The sequence below is a fragment of the Schistocerca gregaria genome, chromosome 4 (assembly GCF_023897955.1).
Source record: "Schistocerca gregaria isolate iqSchGreg1 chromosome 4, iqSchGreg1.2, whole genome shotgun sequence".
In the NCBI taxonomy this organism is placed as follows: Eukaryota; Metazoa; Arthropoda; class Insecta; order Orthoptera; family Acrididae; genus Schistocerca; species Schistocerca gregaria.
In genome coordinates this window covers 220,093,791-220,119,661 of record NC_064923.1, presented here as the reverse complement: position 1 = coordinate 220,119,661, position 25,871 = coordinate 220,093,791, and the positions used below count along the sequence as shown (strand labels likewise).

At 43.3% G+C, this 25,871-nt stretch overlaps 1 protein-coding gene across 4 annotated transcripts in view; it reads left to right on the top strand.

Annotated features, from left to right (window-relative positions):
* The window catches only part of LOC126266681 (saccharopine dehydrogenase-like oxidoreductase), a 130,222-nt gene that overhangs the window by 59,375 nt on the left and 44,976 nt on the right, over window positions 1-25,871 (top strand). For 3 of the 4 annotated variants that reach the window (XM_049971105.1, XM_049971102.1, XM_049971103.1), the window contains 2 exons: window positions 11,311-11,498; window positions 11,583-11,712. In XM_049971105.1, the coding sequence (XP_049827062.1) occupies window positions 11,311-11,498; window positions 11,583-11,712 (318 nt within the window). Of the gene's footprint in view, window positions 1-11,310; window positions 11,713-25,871 lie in introns of all 4 variants that reach the window. The other variant, XM_049971104.1, reaches the window with a different exon arrangement.

Here is a 25,871-nt window from a genome sequence, read left to right as displayed (position 1 = left end):
TATATCTTCAGTTTCTGAAGAAGTTTCTGCAAGATCATCTTCATCTTCAATGGATACCTCGTCGCCAAGAAGAAGGTGATGTACTTCTTCCAAATCCTTAGGATTTTCTAGATCATATCGTTTACTCATTTTGAAAGAGAGTACACGTAGTACACATAGCTTCATTTAGAAGAAAACAAAGGCAACTGCTGACTTGCATATACTGCAAACAATGCAACAGCTGCAGTCATTAGCGGCGACAAAGCGTTACCCGAGTAGGCGCGCTGTATTGAGAGATACAGGCAGTACACGTTCCCACACCTGACCCCCCTGCGGGTTCGGGGGTAAGAATAGGCCCGCGGTATTCCTGCCTGTCGTAAGAGGCGACTAAAAGGAGTCTCCCAAGTTTCGGCCTTATGTGATGGTCCCCACTTGGGTTTGACCTGCCATTTTCAAAATTTCCGTTGTTAGTGCGTGCCATTTGGGGAAGGACGCCTTTCGTGGTGTTTTTCTATTGGTCCATCGTACACCTCCATCTTGCATGCTATCTATTGTCGTGTGGAGGGATTTACACCCCATGTCTTCTGGGTTGCCATCTCGTCTTGTGCGCAATCCCCTTCTTAGCGCCCACAACAACTGTGGACCCTTTCAACACCTAAAATCCAGCACGGTAGCCAGTCCGTTGTGGTGGGGTCGTCATGTACCCTCTTGGTGGTAGCCCCCTGACCACGCAGGGATCGCACTACAGATGCCAGAGCTGTTTCCTCCCCATGCATGCCAAGGAGTATGTGCCCATCTTGTCTGGGGCATGGGGACTCCGGGCAATGGGATATCGGCCAGGTACCCGTTGCTTTGGCTGGGTGGCGCCCTTGGGGAGAGCCCTCGTTCAGAGTAGGTGGCATCTGGGCGGATGTGGCGCAATGAAGCGCAATAAATCTCACCAAGCTGGTGGTCGCACTGCCACCAGCGTCTCTAAGCGAGGCAGAATTGAATTCGATGCTGCACAATATGATCCTCAGTCGTTCCCCTCGTTGGCTGCACCATGGGAGGGACGCAGATCTAGTGCCAAGCAGGAGCCTTATGTACCACAATACCTTGTCTGCAGCAGGACTGATGGTGACTTCTTTCTTTCGACAAAGCCTATGTTTTTTGTGGAACACCTGGAGGATAAGTTTGGGGAAGTGGCGGGGTTGTCTAAAATGAGGAATGGGTCCATCCTCCTCAAGACGTCCTCCCCAGCCCAGTCCGATGACGAGCTGAGAGCTGACTTGGAACGACGTGGTGTGCATTTTGTCCGTCGTGTGCACAGAGGACCCAAGACCAACAGGGTGGCCACCGGTGCCTTTATCTTGGCCTTCGAGGTTGCTGTATTGCCTGAGAAGGTCAAGGTAATGGTTTACCGTTGTGATGTCAAGCCATACGTCCCTCCCCCGATGCGGTGCTTCCAGTGCTGGAAGTTTGGGCATATGTCCTCCCGTTGCCCATCCAGCGCCACATGTCGGGATTGCGGACGCCCCTCTCATCCCGATTCTCCATGTGCGCCTCCGCCTGTCTGTGTCAACTGTGGGGAACACCACTCTCTATGCTTGCCGGACTGCCCCGTTCTTCATAAGGAGCGGAATATTATGGAATTTAAGACCCTGGACCGGCTTACTTATCGCGAGGCAAAACTGAAATTTGAAAGGTGCATCCTGTCCCTCTTCAAACTTCTTATGCTGCAGCCACGTTATTGTCGCCCTTGCGGGCGGCAGTTGTCGCCTTCAGTGGGCCCTCAGGGCTGTACACCTCTGTCTGCCCCCCTTGTGTCTGGGGGCAAGCGTTCCTCTGTTGCCCCCTTAGCAGTTGGGGGCAAACCCCCTTCTGTCACTCCCCCCGCACATGCTTCGGGAGTGACATCTGCTCCAAAACCAGAGGGCTCAATCCCTCCCCCTCCCCCTCCTTCTCCGCCGGCGTCGTCTCTGCCGGCTCCTCTCTCGCGGAAGGGGTCCCTCGGGGCCCTCCCTTCTTCCGTTTCTTCTGCTACCCCGCCGGATGTCAGCCAGTGGCTGAAGGTTCCTCCACCTGCTGGTCGTAGGGCTTCTGCGTCGTCATCAGCCTCCGACGCTCCTTCAGAGAAACTCTCCCAGCCCTCTAAGCCAAAGGACAGACGCGAGAAGAAAGAATGGAACGTGTCCAAGAAGAAGGATGCTCCGGCAGTTTCAGTACCGCCTGCTGTCAATAGTTCTGGCTCTGGGGATGCGGTGGAGATCCTCGCCTCTGCCACGGATCTCGCCCTCACGGAACCCTCGGGGGCCTCTCCTATGCTCACAGCTGACTCTCGCCCAGTGGCGGCCGTTGACTCTGCGGTACTGTCTGCCTCTTAGTCGCCTTCACGCCCTCCCAGTCCCTTCCTGTTTCCATTCTCCAGTGGAATTGCGGCGGTTATTTCCGCCACCTGCCTGAGCTCCGGATGCTTCTGAGTGTTTCCCCTGTTCTCTGCATCGCTCTTCAGGAAGCTTGGTTTCCAGCAATGCAGACCCCTGCCCTTCGCGGTTATCAGGGATACTATAAGAACCGCGCTGACTGTCAACGAGCTTCAGGTGGAGTTTGCCTCTTTGTTCACCACTCTGTCTGTAGCTCACCAGTACCCCTTCTGACGCCTTTAGAGTCAGTCGCTGTCAGGCTTGAGCTCTCACCGGCTATTACTGTTTGCTCTGTTTACGTTCTTCCGTATGGGCAGCTCCCCCGACATGTCTTGGCTGCGCTGCTGGCTCAACTCCCGCCGCCATTGCTGCTTCTGGGCGATTTCAATGCCCACAACCCTCTATGGGGTGGGACTGTCTCCGATGACCGCGGTCGCACTGTGGAGCATGTGTTGGCTCAGCTCGACCTTAGCCTCTTGAACACCGGTGCTCCCACGCACTTCAGTGTGGCCCATGGCTCGTTCTCGGCCATCGATCTCTCTCTTTGCAGCCCCGGACTTGTCCCATCTCTTCACTGGAGAGTGCATCCTGACCTGTGTGGTAGTGACCATTTTCCCATCTATTTGTCACTGCCCCAAAGTCATTCTTCTGGGCGCCTGCCCCGCTGGGCTCTCAACAGGACTGACTGGCCGGCTTTTACTTCCGCTACCACCATTGCTTCTCCCCCACAGGGTGACATTGACGAGGTGGTCCGTGTCTTGACCTCGTCAATTATTTCTGCGGCCGAGACTGCCATCCCCCGCTCTTCTGGACTCCCGCAGAGGAAGGCTGTCCCCTGGTGGTCGCCGGAGATTGCTGAGGCTATTCGCGACCGTAGGCGGTCTCTCCAGCGTCATAAGCGGCACCCGTCTCTGGAGACCCTCATCGCCTTTAAGAAGCTCCGTGCCTTGGCCCGTCGTCTTATTGCACGGCGTAAGCAGGAGTGCTGGGAGAGGTACATTTCATCCTTGGGCTCCCGTGTCTCCCAGTCGCTCGTGAGGTCCCGCATCCGGCGGATTTATGGATACCAGACCCCTATGGGTGTCCCTGGAATCTCCCTGGACAGTGCTGTCTGCACGGACGCTGCCACCATTGCTGACCACCTTGCCACGCACTTTGCTACGAGCTCTGGGACTACAACTTACCCTCCTGCCTTTCGCTCTCTAAAGGAGCACGCCGAGCGGACGCCGTTATCATTCCACACATGTCGTTCTGAAAAATACAATGCTCCTTTCAGCGAGAGGGAATTCCTCGCTGCCCTCGCCGATTGCCCTGATACAGCGCCAGGACCGGACTGCATCCATGCGCAGATGCTGAAGCATCTCTCCGGGGACTGCCAGAGACACATCCTCACCATCTTTAACCGCATTTGGAGTGAGGGCGTGTTCCCGTCGCAATGACGAGAGGGTGTTATCGTCCCCATCTTGAAGCCCGGTGCGGACCCTCTGGCGGTGGACAGCTATCATCCCATTACCCTCACCAACGTTTTGTGCAAATTGCTCGAACGTATGGTGGGGCGGCGTTTGTGTTGGGTCCTTGAGTTGCGCGGTCTCCTCGCTCCATCCCAGGGTGGCTTCCATCAGGGCCGGTCTGCTGCAGACAATTTGGTGCGGCTGGAATCTGCTATCTGTACAGCCTTTTCCCGCCAACAGCATCTCGTTGCTGTATTTTTTGATCTGCGGAAGGCATATGACACAACATGGAGGCATCACATCCTTGCTACGTTGCGCGAGTGGGGTCTTCGTGGTCAGCTCCCAGCTTTTCTTCAAAACTTTTTATTGCGCCGCTCTTTCTGGGTGCAAGTCGGTGCCGCCTCTAGTTCATCTTATATACAGGAAAATGGGGTCCCGCAGGGCTGGGTGTTGAGCGTTTCCTAATGCCCATTAATGGTCTGGCTGCAGCCGTGGGGTCGTCGGTGTCTCCTTCTTTGTATGCCGACGACTTCTGCGTCTCATTCAGCTCAACGACTACAGGAGTCGCCGAACGCAGGCTGCAAGCAGCCATTTGCAAGGCGGCATCATGGGCTCTGACACATGGATTTCAGTTCTCTGCGGCCAAGACTCGAGTTATGCATTTCTGCAGGCATCGGACGGTCCACCCTCACCCGGAACTTTACCTCGACGGTCACCTACTTGAAGTGGTGGACACTAGCCGCTTCTTAGGACTCGTCTTTGATGCCCGGCTCTCATGGGTTCCTCATATTACTCAGCTGAAGCAAAAGTGCTGGCGGCACCTCAACGCCCTCCGCTGCCTGAGCCATGCGTCTTGGGGTGCAGATCGCAGCACACTGTTGCGATTGTACAGAGCCCTTGTGCAGTCCAGATTTGATTATGGGAGCCTGGCCTATGGGTCTGCATCACCCTCAGTGTTGACGTTGTTGGACCCCATACACCACTGTGGGGTTCGGCTTGCAACTGGCGCTTTCCATACAAGCCCCGTGGATAGTCAGCTGGTGGAGGCCGGGGTTCCCCCGCTGCGGATTCGCCGCCACCAACTGCTCGCCGACTATGCTGTCCACATGCATTGCTCACTGGGCCATCCCAATCATCGCCTGCTTTTCCCTGCCAGGGTCCTCCCTCTGCCCGACCGGCGACCTACCTCTGGGCCTTCCATTGCTGTCCGCATCCAGACCCTTCTGTCGGAACTGGGGTCGTTCCCTCTTCTGCCGCCCTTCCGGGCCTGTGCACCCACGCCTCGCTGGTGTATGACCCGTCCGTCCGTCCGCCTGTACTTGGCATGGGAACCCAAGGACTCGGTTCCGCATGTGGCCCTCCGTCACCGTTTTCTTGCGCTCATCGCCTCATTTTCAGGCTGTGAGCCTGTCTACACTGATGCTTCCCTGGTGGATGGTCGTCCTGCCTACGCTTTTGCTCACGCTGCCCATGTTGAACAGCGCTCCTTGCCGGCTGGCTGCAGTATTTTTACTGCAGAGCTGGTGGCCATATTGCGCGCTGTTGAGCATATGTGTTACTGCTCAGGTACGTCCATCGTCATCTGCAGTGACTCCCTGAGCAGCCTCCAGGCTATCGACTGCTGCTATACCTCTTCTCCTCTGGTATCCTTTATTCAGGAGTCTGTTTTTCCCATTACCTGCTCTGGTCGTTCGGTGGTCTTTGTTTGGACGCCAGGTCACGTTGGCATCCCGGGAATGAACGTGTCGACAGGCTGGCCAAAGGGGCGGTCGACGCCCCCCACTTTGGCGATCGGCCTCCCGGCTCGTGATTTGCAGCTGGCGTTGCGCCGTAAGGTGCTTCAGATATGGCATGACGAGTGGCGTAGCCTGACTTCTCCGAATAAACTGCGGGCTGTTAAGGAGACGACCGATGTGTGGCGGTCCTCCCTGCAGGCTTCTCGCAGGGACTCTGTCATCCTGTGTCGGCTCCGCATCGGCCATACCTACCTGACGCACGGACATCTTTTGCGTCAGGAGGATCCCCCCCTGTGTCAGTGTGGGTCCCGGTTCACAGTCGCCCACATTTTGTTGGAGTGTCCCCGCCTGCGCATCCTCCGGTAGACTTTTAATCTCTCGGGCACGTTGCCTTTGGTTTTATGCGACGATGCCTCCATGGCTGACGACGTTTTAAATTTTATCCGTGGTAGTCCTTTTTATGGTTCCATTTAGGGGGGACCTGTCCCTTTCCCTTTCTGTGTATCTTGTCCTCGAGTGTCTCATTGGTTGCAGATTTTAATGTGTGTATTCGGATGGTTGACTCTTTCCCAGTTTTTGTTCCCATGGTCAGTCAACCAGTCTCCGGCCCTCTTCTTTTCTTCCGTTTCTTTCTGTCCAGTGTTCGTCTGTACTCTTCTTGTCTCTAGTGTTCGCTGCCACAGTGGTGTTCTTTCAGTGACTGGGGGGAGGGGCGTCTCCTCCCCCCTTGTGGTTTTACTTGTTCGGTAAATTTTGTTTCGCCTGTTTTTGGAATGGGGGACTGATGACCTTAGCTGTTTAGTCCCCCTTAAACATCCCAACAACAACAACAACCCACACCTGACTCATTTATGACCATGTCAGTATCAGGATAAGACTGAAATTTCTGTGAAGCAATAAGAAAGGTATGACACAAGATGTCGTGTGCCAGAAAACCATTACCACTGTTCATTGTGGTAATATTGGAGAAAAAGTAGATCATGTATCTCACAGATACATGCGCGACTGTCGGAGGGTTAAAATTACACACCTTTACAATTTCTCCTCTAATTGCAGCTAAAGATAGATACAGACAAAAGAAGTCTACTCTCTCTCTCTCTCTCTCTCAGCTCTCGAGGAAGATGACAGAGAATGCACATTATGTAGCGCTATTTATATTATTGCTGATTGTGAATGTCTCTTTGTAATCTTACAACATTATTTTCCTCTGTGGCTATATTTTACATTTTTTCATCGCAGATATTAACATATTTCGTAATTAAATTATGAGTATAGAAATATTACAATTGTAAATACATCGAGAATATTATTACAGAAAATATTACAATAATAACCAATGTCCTTTACACAAAATTAAATAATATTTTTTGTTAAACAATTACAGTACATACGAATTTTTTTTTGTTGGTATGAACTGTACGTAGTGTTCTCATTACAGGCGTGCCACAGTTGTTGTTAAGCATTTGCAAATGTGCACGCTCGAGTTCAGCAATTCTGTGTGTCATTTCATTTTGTTAATAGTGTGTGTGCTACCAGGGAACGTTACACATTCCATCCTTGACTACTTAGTTCTACTGGAGATGGCAATACAGGAGTCCTCCTTATGCTGAAACCATTTGATTTGTATGTTTTTTGACCTCAAAAAAGCATATGACACTACTTGGAGATAAAACATCCTTTGCCAACCTCATAAATGCGGACTATGTGGGTGCCTGCCACTTTTTATCCAATCCTTTCTTGAGGAATGGCATTTTCGATATCACGTTGGAGATACCATGTCTGACTGCTATGTGCAGGAGAATGGGATCCCCCAGAACAATGTCCTCAATGTTACATTGTTTGCCACTGCTGTCAGTGGCATTTCCTATGCAGTCAGGAACCCTGTCAAATGCTCTTTGTTTGTAGATGACTTTGCAATCTTCTGGTCTTCCTCCAATCTTACGACAATCGAGGCAGCTACAGCTGATCGTTGGGAGACTGTAAACCTGGACCAGGACAACTAGTTTTCGGTTCTCACCCAAGAAGACCACATGTGTTACTTTTAACCATGTTCAGCAAAGTTTTAACCAACTGGTGCTCACTAAGGGAGACAATATTTTAAGTTTTCAAGACGCTGTGTGCTTTTTGTTTTTATTATTTGACTCAAAACTGACTTGGATCCCTCACCTGAAGGACCTACAAACAAAGGGCTTACAGTCATTGAATATTTTGAAATACCTTAGCAAAAAAGCATGGGGGCCTGACAGGTCCTGCCTCCTGCAGTTTTATAGGGCATTTGTTCGATCACACTTAGATTATGGCAGCATGGTCTATGGATTGGCTCATCCTTCCTAACTCAAGATGTTAGAAGCTATCCACCATGAGAGCATTCAGATATTGACTGGAGCCTTTCAGACCAGCCCATTTCAGAGCCTGTGTGCAGAGGCTGGTGAACCACCACTCTGGATTCGGCGATGTATCCTTTTGGCTGGATAGGCACAGAAAATCTCAGTGCCACCTCAGTCATTGACATTTATTTCAGTGGTCCAACCAATTTTTGAATGGCTGTTCAGGAATCAGTTTCATGTGACCAAGCCATTTGGCATACATGCTACGGATTGTCTCAAGGATGTGGATCTATCAGGCATCAAAATACACAGCTAGGAATATAATACATTGACACCTTGGCATCTCCAGAGACCTGGAGTGATTTAAGCTTGACACAGTACATGAAAACTTGTACTCCAGAATTTATTTTTACAACTTTGTTTTCATCCACATTAAGTACTTGCCACAGTTTTATCATTGTATATACAGATGGAGACCAGCAATAGAATGCTCTCAGTTGTTCTGCTGTTTTCCTGATAGGGTTTTTAAAGTGCATCTTCCAGAGCAATTTACAATTATGATGTGGATTTATATGGCATTCTGATGGCCCTAGAGAGGGTTCACAGACATCACTGTACAAGGTTTCTTATCTGTTCAGACTTGCTTAGTGCACTGCAAGCACTTCACAACTGTGTCCAGTAGATCTGCTGATTCAACTCATCCATGACTCTTTGCAGTGGCTGCAACACCATGGGAAGGAGGTGATCTTTTGCTGGAAACCAGGCCACATTGGGATACAGGGTAATGACATGGCTGACATAGCCACCGAGGAAGCATGTTGGGATGGTGCTGTCCATCAGTGTCACATCCCATCGCACGCCTTCATCTCATTTTGTGACAGATGCATCATGCGCCAGTGGGAACTGAATGGTTTCAGGTGACAGACAACAAACTGTGGTTGCTCAAATCAACAACAAAGGTGTGGCGGACTTCGTGTCAGCCTTGCCGCTGGAAGGAGGTTCTGCCTACCGGACTACATATTGGACAAATCCCTTTAAAACATGGCTTCCTCCTCTGGTGGGAAGATCCACCAGTCTGTGAAGTTTGTGGCATGCCGCTTTCAGTTCAGCATATTGTGCCTGTGTTTATGCTGTATACTGATATTAGGGAAGCCTTCAGTCTCGCTGGAGATCTGCCCACCATCCTCACAGATACCAATTCCAGTGTTACAAGGGTGGTGGAATTTTGTGCACTATTAGGCCTCATCCCTAAATTGGTGGGGAAGGGCAGCAGCCTTCAATACATTATAAACTACTCTGCATGTGGGGACAGCCTTTGTCCCCACCCTTGAGATTTGCATGCTGACTTTTCATTAGGGTGCTGATGACCATGATGTTGAGTGCCCCCTCAACCCAAATAATAATGATAATAATAATAATAATAATAATAATCATACACAGCAGCACAAACTTTGATGCAGCTTCAGCAACCTTCAAAAGCAATAGACAGACACCCTACAGTGCAAGTGTTCAAATCTTCACGTAACAGGCCACGAGACAGATACAATGCCCCAGTTCACAATTATCATGAGTTGGCTTCAGAAAGAACTCCCTTTCCCATTGGCCACACACACACACACACACACACACACACACACACACACACACACACACACACACACACACACACCATTCAGCAAAGACAACAAATCCTCTGTCCACACTCTGGCCAGGCAAAGACCTTCCGCCAACTTTGTAGTGTTGATCTTCAAGCATTGTACTACACCTGGCACAGAATAAAGTATACATACTGAAGATGACTCATTGAATGATACATATTCAGGGCATAAAAAATTAAAACAGACATAATTGTGTTTTTTCATAAGTTTATCTCCAAGAGCTTATTATTCTGTAATTATTACCTAACAAGTTGCAGGTTCTCAGTTTACAACAATAACACCTCATTTCCAAAGTTTTCCTTCCCAGGGTAATATTACTATTTTCATTTCAGTCTGAATAAGCAAAGCAATCTACAACAATTTAGTGATAGTTGTTAACTTGTCGATTCTGCAGAAGAACATGTTCCATTTTTAAACACGTAGGCTGATGACAGATGTTCATGGAAATTGGAAACATTGTTTAAAGATGCTCATGGAAATTGGAAACATTGTTTAGTAGTTGTTAAATGTGGAATGTCGTGCTGTGTGCACTCTGACTTGCCATACATACAGATTTGGTGCAACCGATATCGGCTCAAAACATCAAGACTCAACAGCAAGTGTAATTCTTCACCTGCTGCAGAGGCCTGTGTGTTGTTGGCCTGGCAGCTTGCTGTTGCCTTGAAAACCACAGAGACAAGGGCACAGGCAATAATGTCATTCCCAGAACAGTTGTAGATGATAGAGGAGAACAGTCATTCTGAAATGTCAAATCAGTACAGCAGTACATATTATTATCTCTTGTGCACTGCAAGTAATGAGACATCTCTATCGCCCACTGTTGTGAATGATATTGTACTAAGGAAACATTGTGAGCATATTGCAGAAAGGCTATCACAAAACTGATTATGTTATTTTAGCATCTTAAATAGATCAGAGCTCTCTTTCAGCACCCACTTACAGAAAAAGGTGATGAAGTCTAGTGGCACTGCATAGCAGGTCCTTTACATCAAATAATTTCAGGAATGGTGACTGCAAAATACCTGTAAGATAAAAGTTCGCATACCGGTACATATTAGCAGAATGACAGATCATGTATGGAATGGAACACAACATATTAAAAACATTCATACATAACACTCCAACAGCGTGACTTATTCCACATAGCCAAAGGTACTTCTTGATGACAAGGTTGTGAAGTATGTATGACTGAATGTATGGCTAATTGTATCAAAAAGGAAAGAGAGAGAGAGAGAGGGAGAGGGAGAGAGAGAGAGAGAGAGAGAGAGAGAGAGAGAGAGAGAGAGAGAGAGAGACAAAACTACGTACACTATCCCAACTGTTGAAACTATTAGTTCATTCATTAAGAAGGAGAGAACAATAGGAGGAGAGGAAGGTAAAATAGAGGACAATGATCTTACTAATATTTTTCTCCTCTTCTCCTCACAACAGGTTCTCCCCCCCCCCCCCTCCCCCCTTGAACTGGGTCTCAGTGATCTGCCCTCCTTTCTGACCTTTCCCAACTTAATTCTCTCTCCTATCTGACAAAGGGACTATTATTTCTGACAATTAGAATAGTGCTTGTACATTTACACAAGTCTCTCGGTAGTACTGCTGAAGGTAAGGCACAGCCAAAGATTCTGTTTCAGTTTTATATTGTTTTGTATGGATAACTGCTTCGTTAGAAACACACTGGGCTTGTGGAGAACATTTATAAATAGGTGATTTTACACCTGTTAGGACCTCTACCTTTCAGTTTATTGTGGCTTTTGTTTTAGGGGAAGATTTGTCACACATACCAATTATAGAGGCAGACCTGCAGAATTTTGACTCACTACTTCATATGGCCTCAAGAGCTCGTGTTGTTGTGAACTGTGTTGGTCCCTATAGATTTTATGGTGAGCCAGTAGTAAAAGCATGTATAGAGAGTGGTGCTCATCAAGTTGATGTTACTGGTGAAATTCAGGCAAGTAACTTTTGCATTACTTCTAAATATTATAATCTTGGGAACTTAGTTTTCAAGGAAAATCCTGTTTTCTTTTTGGTACAGTATATCCAAAAACTTATGCTCAGCTACAACACATTGGCAGAAGAGAAAGGTGTTTTCATTATTAATGCCTGTGGTTTCGACTGCATTCCAACAGACATGGGAGTAGTGTTCCTGCAAAATAAGTTTGAAGGTACGTGATGACTTGTTATAATTTAAATATTAAGTAAAATATAAGTTACTTATTGCCCCATATGTAAAAGCACAAAGAGACTTTTACTATGTTTCATTCAAATTATTTATTACTTAAAAGACTACAAGTGAATTTCAAATGGGTGGTGGTGGTGGTGGTGGTGGTGGTGGTGGTGGTGATGACAATGACATTATTAAAGCATGCTTTAAAATGATATTGCTTAATCTGTAGCTAGGTATCAGTAAGCAATTTGCAAAAAATAAAGTCTGTGTACGTTGCTTGCACGCTGACTGTTTCTACAATATTACTTTAGAAACTGCACAAATGATATCTAACATGAAGTTAACTAAGTATCCAACTATTTATAAAACCATGGAGTCTCATTTTACTGTGTTAACACTAGAACCAGACAAACTGACCATTCTGAAATTTTGTCTACCTGTAATCACAATATTTTTATGTTATACTTCAAATGTTTGTGGCTATTGTTTCCTTCCCCCCCCCCCCCCAGTAACCCCACTGTAAAAATTATAAACCTGTATGTGTACTCATTGCTTTTATCTCTCACTGTATACTTACAAATACAGCAGCAAGCATTTTTATTGGTTAATATTTCTTTATGCAGTTATCTCACTTGAGACCTGCATCGAGTTTCAGAACAATAGTTCAGAGGTAGAGACATTGAAAGATAATTAAGAGCTATTACTATGACTATATTCCAGACAGCTCAGAACTAAGTGAAAGTTGTTGTGATGTGTCCATAGAAGTTACATCAGTGACTGCTACAGTAGCAAAATAATCTTCCCCATCAAAACCAGGATGTCAATTAGGAAGAGATAGTATTTCATTCAACAGACGATGGCAGGGAGGAAGAGGTAATTGTTAGTTACCTTCACCATTTTTTTGCGAACTGTTCAGAATTCAGGAAAGAATGAACAGAATGGAATGTTTCTGGCCATATCTTGAATGCATCTGGGAGACTACAAAAGCAAAATGTAGTACACTGTACAGCAGGACCAAAGACACTTTCAGACAGAAACATCAGAATTCACAGCAGTACTAGTTGTTAGTGGCAGTTCATAAATGACGCAGTGCTAGAACATATAACACTGTGCACAAGCACAGAAACCCATAAAATTTGGAGTATGCACTCACTACATTTTCGTATGGTTCTGACTTTCTTGTGCTATAGGTTCAAAATTGATAACTTGTCAACTGAAAACTGGCAACCCACAGTTCTTTTGTGATACAGTGTCAAGAATTAAATTTAGAGACATATTGAATTTTTATGCTCTGATATCAAGGTAGAAAGGTCAAGAAGACTCAAGCAGACAGAGTTTGATTTCGTATCAAAAATTTGGAATCATTTGATTGAAAATTGTTTTGTATTTCACAGTCGCAGAAAAACTTTTCTCATTAAGGTGAGATGTTGATTTGCACTTCACTTGATTAGTAAGCCTTATTAATTCAGCAACAAATGTAATGTGAAATATCTCTTCAATGGATTTCTAAACCTTGGGAAAAGATGATCAACCAGAGAAGGATACCATTCCTTAGAAACAGAAGAAATGTAACAACAGATTTTCACCTGGCCAAAATACAGAAAGCTAAGGGTATAAGCCTAATGCCTGTTGGATATAGTAAACAATTTAAGAAGAGAGGTAACAAAATCAGGAAGAACCTCAAAGCACTACCACATGAAACTACTGTGATGTAGCATGGAGGTACAACCTCTTCTACTTATCAAGGCATGAAAACAAAAATGCTCTCATCCTCAGTACTCTAAAATCAAGTATAGAAACAGAGAACTATTAGATGTGTCTTTCAGAAACTGTAAAATTTTGTAATGAATGACATATAGAGTAGCTATATTGGACCAGCTGACTAGAAAATATTGAGTGAAAGCAGCTTTTTGGAGATGGTCAGTACAAGTGTTCAATGCATTCAGCTTCACTGGAAGAAATTCGTTGGGCCTTTAAGAACAGTTACAGGGAAAGTTAACAGCAGTAAACAGTTTCTGCAGAATCTCAGCAAATAACTAAGGTGTGAACATGTGAAGAGTAGGTGACAAATGTATTTCCTGTAATCAGCAGTGGATCAAATAATGAAGATGAATCAGTGAATAAGAAATGTAGATGGCAATGCATAGTGACAGAATGCAAGAGCAAAATGACTAACAAATGTGACACTTGTAACAAACATGTATATCAAAAACGTATGGAAGTTAACTTGAAGAAATCCATTATTTACATTTAGGTTGGGGTATATTTTCCCCTCTTCTCCTGCTGATGTATATTCTGTATGGTTTGTGGTAGGTCTTATACCAGCACTAGTGGGAGGTCCCTGGCCAATATAACTGGGCAATATTTTGCTGACCCTAATACACCACCAGATGGTAGTAGTATTACCTTTATCCTCTCTTCTCAGAGTTGTTGTTTGGTGGGCCGGATCCTTCCGTACCACCTCCCTGTCGATCCAACTGCAGTGAATATTCCTGGAATGCTTCCACAAGTGCTCTCTACTGCACTACTGGGTAAATAGCCATATTTCTCACAAGTGGGTATATTTTGCCCAACATTTTCACTATTTATTTTAACAACACAACAAACAATTGCTATGGTAATACCACTCTCTTGAGTACATTCAAAAACGTCCACACATTTGTACTTTAGGACCTGAGAGAGCAATCAAAACACAGATAAAAAAAACTACTGCTGTTCAAATGTTCTTTTTAGAGAACTTAAGTTCTTTAATATCCCACCTTCCAGGTGTGTGGACTTGTATTGCAAAGCCTTTGTGTGCAATAATGTGGAGGTGTAAATTGTCTCCACCACTGCACTCAAATCCTTTCTACTGTAAACCATTTGGAAAAACCTCTTGTTATTTATTACAAATTTTAAGAATAATCTGCATCTTAGTACAGTAATATATACGTATTTCATTCAGTGTTGTAGTGCCCCATATTAATTGCTATTCTACTATGATACAGGTCAATCCCCTTCTTGGTGCCCCTGCTCACACAGTATAGGTCAGCCTTTCATAGGTCCGCCTATCTGCCTTTTATTTGTCATTCCTAATTAGAGAGTACACTCCACATTTCAGATACATTTATATCTTCCATTACTTTTTCTTCTACTTTCTCCCGTATTACTTTGAGGTTCCCTTTTGATTTCCATGTCTGCACTCTGTTTCAGGTGTAAAGTCTCTTGCTTACTACCTTCTCCATATCTTAACTCATCTATTGACAACACTACAAGTCTAAGTATTCTTAACTGCTCTCTATTCTCTCTTTTGTTCTCTCTTCTTAAAACCCAAGCTCCAGCTAGATTACCAATTCAAAAACTTACTGTCTCTACTGTCATCTTCTATTAATACATTTTCTGTACCTGTATCCTATTTGTCATCCTATTATTATACTATTTATTACTTGGTTGCTTGTCCCCTCTCCCCTCCTAATTTATGATATGTAAGCATTATGTAAACCTTTCTCCTGAATAGTGTGGGTCAATTAAATAGTATGCTTTTGGGTGTGGACTATCCACAATCTTAAATGGTCCTGCATATTTCAGAAAAAATTCTGCATTTCTTTTTTAAGATTAGAACTATGATGTTCTTCTTTTACCATCATAAGATCGTTTATTTCATATGTGGGGCTTATTGCTGATGTATTATAATTTTGCAGTCTTTTGTTAGCTGCTACACGCAATTCATTTTCTACTATTTTGTCTAAGTTAGCACTTTCTTCCTGTTGTACCTCTGGCCATTTGAAGAATTTTAATAGTGGTTCCCCTATAAATTTTATTCGTGGTATTTCTACAGGAGACAATCCTGTAGACAAATGGGGTAGTTCATTCAAAATCAATTGAAATTCTGGCACTAATTTTGCCCGAGTTGTATGTCTCGGTGAACAATAAGTTCTGCATAAACGTACTATCTCCTTCATAACTCTTTCACACGGATTCGATTTTGGATGATATTTTGATATCATGACATGCCTTATGTTCTCCCAAGCTAAAAACTCTTTAAATGATTGACTCAAAAACTGTGAAACATTATCCATTAATAATCTCGTAGGTTTTCCTACTTCTACAAAATATTTGTGCATACAGTTTATAACTGTCTCTGTGTTAGCTTGTTTAATTGGATATAATGTAATATATTTAGACCAACACTCTAGTAGAACATAAATATATCTGACATCTCCTTGACTTGATGGTAATGGTCCATAAAAATCTGAAGCTGTTAAATCATGTAAGGCTCTAGGTAATATAGGATACATTGTGTAATGTGTTCCTTTATTATTTTCCTTCTCCTTTTGACAGACTTGACATGTCTGGAGTAATCTAACAACTTTCTTACCTAGGTGTTTAAAAAATGCTAAAACTTTATCATATGTTTTATACACTTCCTTATTGCAAAATTCTCATAACCTTTATGTATAAACCAAATTAAATCATTTTGTGCACACTCAGGTACACATAATTTCCAATATGATGTATTTTTATTCTCTCTCCAAAACAACACTTGATTGATCAGTGTCAAAATGTTGTCTTCTGTGGATGGTAACTCATTTTTCTCATACTTTAACATTTTAAGATTTAACTCTTCTTCGTCTTTCATTCCTGATTTTAGTAGCTAACACATGTACTTCATCTTTTGTATAGCTTATTTTCATAAAATTTATATTAAAAATCATTCCTGGTCCAGTATTTCACTGAGAATTACTCATTCCTAATGGCAATAGTGACAAAGCATCTGGTACACAATTTAATGTTCCCTTGATGTATACTATTTGTATCTGAAACTGTTGTAAAATCAATAGCCCCCTCATGAGCCTCCTATGTAATAAACGACTTTCCATTAAGAATATCAATGCTTGGTGATCTGTATATATAACAATATCTGAACCCCAAATCAGTGTTTCAAATTTCTTTAAACTCTGTACAGCAGTAAATAATTCTTTCTCCATTGCTGTATAATTCAGCTCATGTTTGTCTAGGCTGTGACAAGTGAAAACAGTGGTTTTATGTTCTCCCTCTTCTGGGTCCCATTTCCCTTGAAATATTTCTGCTGCTATGCCATGTTCTGATGCATCTGTTGTGATGCCAAATGGTTCATGAAGACTCAGTTTAAAATAGGAGCACTGACCATGGTATCCTTTACTTCCTGGAATGCCTTTTCTGCATTTTCATCCCATATCCATTTCACCTTTTGCTTTAATAGCGGTAGTAGATGTGGATTATTCATGACCTCTCCTTGTATATACCATCTATAAAATCCCACTAATCGTAAAAAGGGACACAACTGTTTCACATTCTGTGGATGTGGACAGTCTTTAATCGTTCTAATGCATTCTGGATCTGGCTTAATTCCTCTTATTCCTACAAGATGACCCAAGAATTTTAGTTCTTCTTGCCCAAAATGTGATTTAGCGAGCTTCATAGTTATTCCCTTGGTATAGAATTTCTCTAGTGCTCTTGCAAGTAAATCACAATGTTGCTCCCAGGTTTCTGAAACAATCAGTATATCATCTACATAAATCAATAGCTCTTGTAACAACTTTCTACCTAATGCTCGATCTAGTGCTCTTATAAACATTGATACTGATATATTTAACCCAAATGGCAAAAGTTCAAACTGGTATGATTTTCCGTCATATAGGAATGCAGTATAAGGTATAGATTTTTTAGCTAATTTCACCTGCCACTGCCCAGTCATCAGATCCACGGAACTAAAATAATTTGCTTTTTCAAAACAAGCAAGTAGTTCATCTATGCATATGGGACAGTCTCTCCCTGGTTCAATGTGATGACTCAAGGTTCTCACGTCTAGTGCTAGGAGCACACCTCCTGCTGCCTTTCTGACAATTAACAGTGGATTGTTGCATACACTTGTACTTCTTTCTATAACATTATTATCTAACATTTTATCTATTTATTCCTGTACTTCCTGTTTTATATTGATAGGTACAGGGTAAGGTATACAGAAAAATAGTTCCTTGCTTTTGATCTTAAAACTACTCATATAATCTCCTGTATTCCCTGGTTTGTCTAAAAATATGTCTCAATATTTGTGTAATATTCCACGTAGCTCTTCCTTTTGAGTAAGGGTAACAGTTCAGATTTGTAAGCCTTTGCATACTAATCAGCTTTATTTGCAGTTTGTTCTAGATTACTTACATCCTCCTCCATTGAACTCGTATTCGCTATTAACCATAAATTATTACTTCCATTTAGTTCTTGACATCACTCTGTCTTAAACAAAATCTCTTTATTATAGTTATCTAGGTTGCATTTAAAAGGGCCACTCTGAAAGTCTATTACCGCTGCATATTTTATTAGCCAATCAAGTCCTAGTAATACTTGTGTATTTATTTTAGGGACTATTAACATGGTTTGTTCAAACACCAGTTGATCATTTCAAAAGTAATCCTTGTTTCCCATTTCACTACATTGCTCTTAGCACCTGTAATACCTACAATATGTATTCCCGTAACTGTTAACTTAGGAAATTCCTTTATTTTTCCACTTCATAGCCATTCCTTCAAAATTATTGATACTTTGCTTCCTGAATCGGTGTAAATTTCCACTACTTTATTTCCTATTCTTCCGATTACAATTGGTTTGTGTTGCAATTTTGATAAATTTTGCTCTTCCGCTAATAACCAATTGTTAATAGGTAATATTTTACTATAAGCGATCATTTTCCTTATGTATGGGCCGAGTATTGTTCTGTCTATCCTGGATTCTGGCCCTTGACCCAGGATTTCAAAAATGGCTCTGAGCACTATGGGACTTAACATCTATGGTCATCAGTCCCCTAGAAACTCAGAACTACTTAAACCTAACTAACCTAAGGACATCACACAACACCCAGTCATCACGAGGCAGAGAAAATCCCTAATGACCCAGGATTGTTCTTGTTTTCCATCACTACGATCAGATACCAGTTGGAACTTACTTCAACAATATGCTGATCTGCCTCTGTGTCATTATTTCATTGCATATTTATTTGTTGGTTTTGAGGTATAAACAGCTGCGAGTCTGTGTTATCAGTCTGAATTCTTCCCCCTCTAGGGTTATTGTGACTTAGACTGTTATCCCTGCTGTGAACAGTTTCATTACTGCTCACTCTATAATAATTGGATTCCTTTGCCTACGGTAAGGAATTAGGAAAGGATTTGTTATTCCTATTCCCTGTATTTTGGTTATTCACTGAATAATTTTCATTTCTTTCAGTATTCAGTGTGTCTAAACCTTCAATAAATAACCGCCTTCTCAAAGGGATCCTCCTCCCCTCCCCCAAAACCATCCCTTGCAGACGTTTCAGGAATTCCTCACATCCAGTGTTGCCTCCCAGTCCTTCTTGAAGAACATTCCGACAACTCCCAACATCACCCCAGCTGAATCCCGTGCCATTAAACAGCTGAAAACAGACCGCTCTATTGTAATCCTTCCGGCGGATAAAGGCTCCACAACTGTGGTACTTGACCGTGTGGAGTATGTGGCAGAAGGACTGCGTCAACTCTCCGACACCTCAACCTACAAAGCTGTTACCCTGGATCCCATTCCCTCCATTCAGACTGAGCTGCAGAAAATCCTAAAAATCCAAGGTCCCTCACAAGGCCTCACAATGGCTTCCATAGACTTACTCACTCCACCTGAGCCACGTACCCCTACCTTCCACCTATTACCCAAAATCCACAAAGAGAACCATCCTGGCCGTCCCATTGTAGCAGGCTTCAAAGCCCCAACAGAACGTATCTCAGCTCTGGTAGACCAACACCTCCAACCTATCACCTGCAGGCTCCCATCCTACATCAAGGACACAAACCACTTCCTAGAACGCCTCAAATCCATTCCCACTCCTCTCCCACCTGAAACCTTTCTTGTCACCATAGATGCTACATCCCTTTACACAAACATCCCACACACCCATGGTCTCTCTGCCCTTGAGCACTACCTCTCCCAACGCCCACCCGAAGATCTTCCAAAAACCTCGTTCCTTATCACACTTACCAACTTCATCCTCACCCATAATTACTTCACTTTTGAAGGCCAGACCTACAAACAAATCAGGGGAACTGCCATGGGAACCAGGATGGCTCCATCCTATGCCAACCTCTTCATGGGCCGCATGGAGGAGGCTTTCCTGAAGACCAAAGAGCTGCTTCCCCTGGCCTGGTATAGGTTTATAGATGACATCTTTGTGGTCTGGACTCATGGTGAAGAAACACTCCTTAATTTTCTCCATAACCTCAACTCCTTTTCGAATCTGAATTTCACCTGGTCCTTCTCCAAAACCAAAGCCACCTTCCTGGATGTTGACCTTCATCTTGTTGAAGCTCACATCCACACCTCTGTCCATATCAAACCCACCAACAAACAACAGTACCTTCACTTTGATAGCTGCCATCCATTCCACATCAAACGCTCCCTTCCCTACAGCCTAGGTATTCGTGGCAAACGTATCTGCTCCAGTGACGAATCCCTCAACAATTACACCAATAACCTGACCAGTGCTTTCCTCTCCCGCAACTATCCTGCAGACCTTGTCCACAAACAGATCTCCCGAGCAATACATTCCTCCCCGTCCAACAACAATATTCCTAGCCTCAGACCACACACAAGCATCCCCCTTGTCACCCAATATTATCCTGGCCTCGAATACATCAATAAATTACTCCGCCAGGGATATGACTTTCTCAAGTCAACCCCTGAAATGAGATCATCCCTTGACAAAATTCTCCCCACACCACCCAGAGTTGCCTTTCGTCGTCCCCCTAACCTCCGTAACATCCTTGTTAAACCCTGCAATATTCCCAGACTACCTTCTCTACCCAGCGGTTCCTACCCCTGTAACCGACCCCGCTGCAAAACCTGCCCCATGCATCCCCCCACAACCACCTACTCCAGCCCCGCTACTAGGAAGACATACACAATTCAAGGAAGGGCCACGTGTGAGACTACACATGTCATTTATCAGCTGACATGCCTGCACTGCACAGCCTTTTACATCGGTATGACAACAACTAAACTGGCTGAGCGCATGAACGGACACAGACGAACTGTCCGCCTAGGAGATGTCCAATACCCAGTAGCGGAGCATGCCCTCCAGCATAATTCTAGGGACCTAGGAACCTGCTACACTGTACGTGCCATTTGGCTTCTCCCACCCAACACCAGTCCCTCTGAACTGCGGAGATGGGAACTTGCACTCCAGCACATCCTTTCATCCCGCCATCCCCCTGGACTAAACCTACGTTAAACAACCTCACTCCCATTTACTTTTCAGTCTTCTCCTCTTTCCCTTTCCTCTTTAGCCATTCATGCATCTTTCCATCCTACATCTTTATACTATACACCTCTTTACTTCTGTATGCATCCTCTTTGGCTTGAAGCTGGCACAGTACCTGCAGTAGAATATCTTTGGCTTCCCTCTGACAACCATGCCTCCATCCTTGCTACCTTCCCTGTTTTCCTTTCCCTGTTGCTTCATAACCTGGGTTGTGAGTAACTAAATCCACTTTCCCTTCTTCCCTTTCTTTCCCCTCTCTCCTCCCTGATGAAGGAACATTTATTCCGAAAGCTAGGAGCTTAAATTTTCGGTTGTTTTTTGTGTCTCTATCGGCTGTACTGAGCTGAGGTAAGTACTGGCCAGCCCCTCTATCTCTTTGTTAGTAATTGTTTCACATCTTTATATGAGATTTTCCATTAATTATATAAATGGTAATAACTCATTCACTGTTTTCCATCCTCTATGCAGTATTCCTTGTCGCGCGTGGTATGGTAAAAGTCTAATGAGTACTTTTATTAAGTGTATTTCATCTGTTGGGTCATCTAAGTATTTCAGTTTTTGTCAAATGCCTTTCTATGTACTTCTTATATGTACCCCATGAATTGTTTTATGGAGTTGGGTCTAATAACTTTAAGATTAATTTTTGAGTTCTTGAAGACCATTACTTCCTCCTAAAGCTTTCCTCAAAATCTTTCCACGACAAATTCTTCTGCATTCCACCACATCTCCCATTAAATAGCCTAATGTGAAATCTACTTTCTTGAAGTCATCCCAATTTCTAGGTAAAGATCTGGCAGATATTCGTAAAAAATAAATTGGGTGTACATCACCGTCTGGTTTATACTTTGGAAATTTCTTTGCTAAATTAAACCCATTATCTATCGATAAACCGTCTATTTCATCTTTAGTTACTCCTGTCATAGTTTCAGGTTTACTATTTTTTTATTTCTTTTTATTATCACCAGTTGCTTTCCGTATTCTATTAAGTTCTTGTTTACTGTTACTTTTACATTCTCCAGAAGTAATTTTGTCATTATTTATTTCAGTTTCGTCTTTTACTTCTTTTTCTGGAAATAACTGTAAACGTTTTTCCAAATATTGTTTAGCATCAGTTGTCCCTGTTACAACATTTTCCTGTATGGACGTGATTATTTGTGTCTGAAATACTAGCTCGTACTGCTTGTAATCGGGAATTCAATTTATCTACATAGCCCGTCCACTGTCGAGTTGTTAATTTATGTACACTTTCCTGTAAATGAGCTGTTAACACTTGTTTAGCTACTTGTTGCACCTCTATTGGCACTGATTCTTGTAATTCATTTACACAAGTATCTATTTCCATTATTTTAATGTTTTGATCATTAATTTGTGCATTAAAGTTAGATTCTAAGTTAGCTTTTTATGGTTGAGTATGACATCAATTGATTCAGTAACTTGTTCCTTAATGGACTCAACTTATTCTATCCTACTCTGCTTATTCTTTAATTATATCTTCTAGTATCGATCTTAACTCCTCATTTTGCATTGCCATCTTTCTTGTGTCGGCATACACTATTTATTACCACTCGACAATATTAATATTGAATTCTATACTCACAGAAATCTCTCTACTTTTTTTTAAATGTTCACAGTTCACCCTTCTGTGGAACTGTGAACTGCTGCTGGTTGTAGAACAACCGAAGCCGATGCTGAAGTTGAAGCTGACGTTGGCTCTCGTGCTGTGCGCTGCCACTGGCTGGACAATACAGTACCCTGTACTTGCGTAACTGCTTGCCACTTTGCATTGATAACTCCTTCCAGATCGCTGTATGCGTTATCCCGTCGAAACAATTTTGTTAAGTTCTGAACTAATTCTGTGCACTCCAGATATCCAACAGTAAATTATAGTTTCCATTCATTATGTGTTTACTAATCTTTCTCAGACAATTTGTTCAAAAGAAACTCTGAATTAGTTTTGATTTCTTGTTACATGCATTATAAGGCACTGTTGTTGATTGCTGATTGCCAGGGGCAACTTCTCTGTCTTCTATTCTTTGGAGTCATAAATCTGACTTGAATTAATTTTCTGCACTTCCTTGCTGGTGCATTCTCTGTCTGCTTTTTCCAGGGTCACCACATGGGGTGTATTTTCTCCTCTTCTCCTGCTGATGTATATTTGGTAGGGTTTGTGATGGGTCTTATACCAGCACTAGCGGGAAGTTGCATCTCTGGCCGATATACTGGCAAATATTTTGCTGACCCTAATACACCACCTAGTGAAAATAGTATTACCTTTATCCTCTCTTCTCAGAATTGTTCTTTGGTGGTCCAGATGCTTCTGTACCACCCCCCTGTCAATCTAACTGCGGTGAAGATTCCTGGAATGCTTCGGCAAGTTCTTTCTACTGCACTCCTAGGTAAACAGCCACACTTCTCACAAACAGGGGTATATTTTGCCCGAAATTTTCACTAATTCTTTTAACAACACAACAAACAATAGCTATGGTAATACCACTCTCTTGAGTACATTCAAAGAGTGTGTACTTTAGGACCTGAGAGGGCAATCGAAACACACATAAAAAACTACTGCTGTTCAAATGTTTGTTACGCCCTTTTTGGTGCATCATTTACTCTATGGCTCTCGTATTCAGGCACTTGCTGCACATGATCCAAATGACTTCCAGGCGACCAGTGGTTGCAATACTCTTTTTACTGGTCCCCTTCTTGCCAGCTCCACCACTGGTCCACATTCAGTGCATACAAGAAAGGAAAACACACAGTTTCTCTTTCCCACTACATTTATCCTTATTCAACTTACTCACAAGAATCTCTTGTTGACTGCTTCCCAATGATGTGTTGAGATGTTTACAAATATCCTGAAACACTACAAGGTCGCATGCAGATATCTATGCCCTGTCCCACACAGTATTCAAGAAAATTATTCCAGAGTTTGTTCAACCACTAGCCATAGTAATCAACAAATGTTTATCCTACAGTATCTTTCCAGAATTCCTGAAAATGGTACAAACTATACCAGTCTACAAAAAAAGGGACCCATGTCAAGTATCCAGTCCATGGAGCAATCTTGCAAGAAAGAAAATTGGAGTGTGTTGAATCCTAGAGATCTGTCATAGGACCTCTCCTGTTTTTTATTTATGTCAATGATATAGGTTGCAACAACTGTATGTTACAGTTTGCTGATGATACTGCCCTTTTTGCAAAGGTAAATCTGACCCGCAAGCTCTAAAGCAACAGATGTGCTCTTTGGAAACATCAAAGAGTGATTCATCAAAAATAAAATGAAGATGAATGAAGGGAAAATACATCATCTGATATGCAGCCTCATTCTCATTGGATCCCAGGATAATGTGGAGGCTGTCAAACTGCTGGGCTTCGTGATTTATAGCAAACTCTCAATGAATGAGTACATAGTGTATGTGCGCTCCAAGCTCTCCTACTTAATTTACCTTCTTGGAGACTAAATGGCGTATGAACTGACCAGTCCTTAATAATGGTGTATTGTGCACTATTTTATAGCCACATAATCATGGCCTGCTGTTATGGGGATACTCTTCAGGTTGCAAGGACATGTTAATGCTACAAAAGAGGGTCATCACTTCTGGAGAAAGAATGGAGCATTGCAAGCCTGTATTCACACAGTGAGGAATAATTGTAATTTTCAGCCAGTATGTGCTTTTGTGCTTCATCAGTATAAAAAACGACAAAGGGGCTTTTTATATGAGGCAAAAAATAAACAATCATGACACGCAGAACAAAAGGAACATTGAAATGCCAAGCTGTAGATTGTCTGGAACAAAAGACAGTTTTCCAATGGTTGCTCTAAAAATGTGCAAGACACTGCATTGAGAAGTGCAATGTCTCCTACCAGAAAAATCCAAAAGGAAAACACTATTGGACATGCAACAGCACTCTTTATACTGTACTGAAGAATTTTTTTTACAATGACGAAGGTGATAGGACAAAATAATATTGTTTTCAATTTGTTATCTACGTCCTTATTGTGAATAGTTTTGTTCATACAATCTTTTATATATATATATATATATATATATATATATATAGAGGGAAACATTCCACATGGGAAAAATATACCTAAAAAGAAGATGGTGTTACTTACCAAACGAAAGTGCTGGCAAGTTGATAGATACACAAACATACACACAAAATTCAAGCTTTAGCAACCAACAGCATATGTCTTTGTGGCAAATGAATCTGCTCCAGTCCGGAATCCCTGAACCATTACCCCAACAACCTGAAAACAGCTTTCGCATCCTGCAACTACCCTCCAACCTGGTACAGAAGCAAATAACCAGAGCCACTTCTTCATCCCCTCAAACCCAGAACCTCCCACAGAAGAACCCCAAAAGTGCCCCACTTGTGACAGGATACTTCCCGGGACTGGATCAGACTCTGAATGTGGCTCTCGAGCAGGGATACGACTTCCTCAAATCCTGCCCTGAAATGAGATCCATCCTTCATGAAATCCTCCCCCTCCACCAAGAGTGTCTTCCTGCTGTCCACCTAACCTTCGTAACCTCTTAGTTCATCCCTATGAAATCCCCAAACCACCTTCCCTACCCTCTGGCTCCTACCCTTGTAACTGCCCCTGGTGTAAAACCTGTCCTATGCACTCTCCCACCACCACCTACTCCATTCCTGTAACCTTGAAGGTGTACACGATCAAAGGCAGAGCCACGTGTGAAAGCACCCACCTGATTTACCAACTGACCTGCCTACACTGTGAAGCTTTCTATGTGGGAATGACCAGCAACAAACTGTCCATTCGCATGAATGGACACAGGGAGACAGTGTTTGTTGGTAATGAGGATCACCCTGCGGCTAAATATGCCTTGGTGCACGGG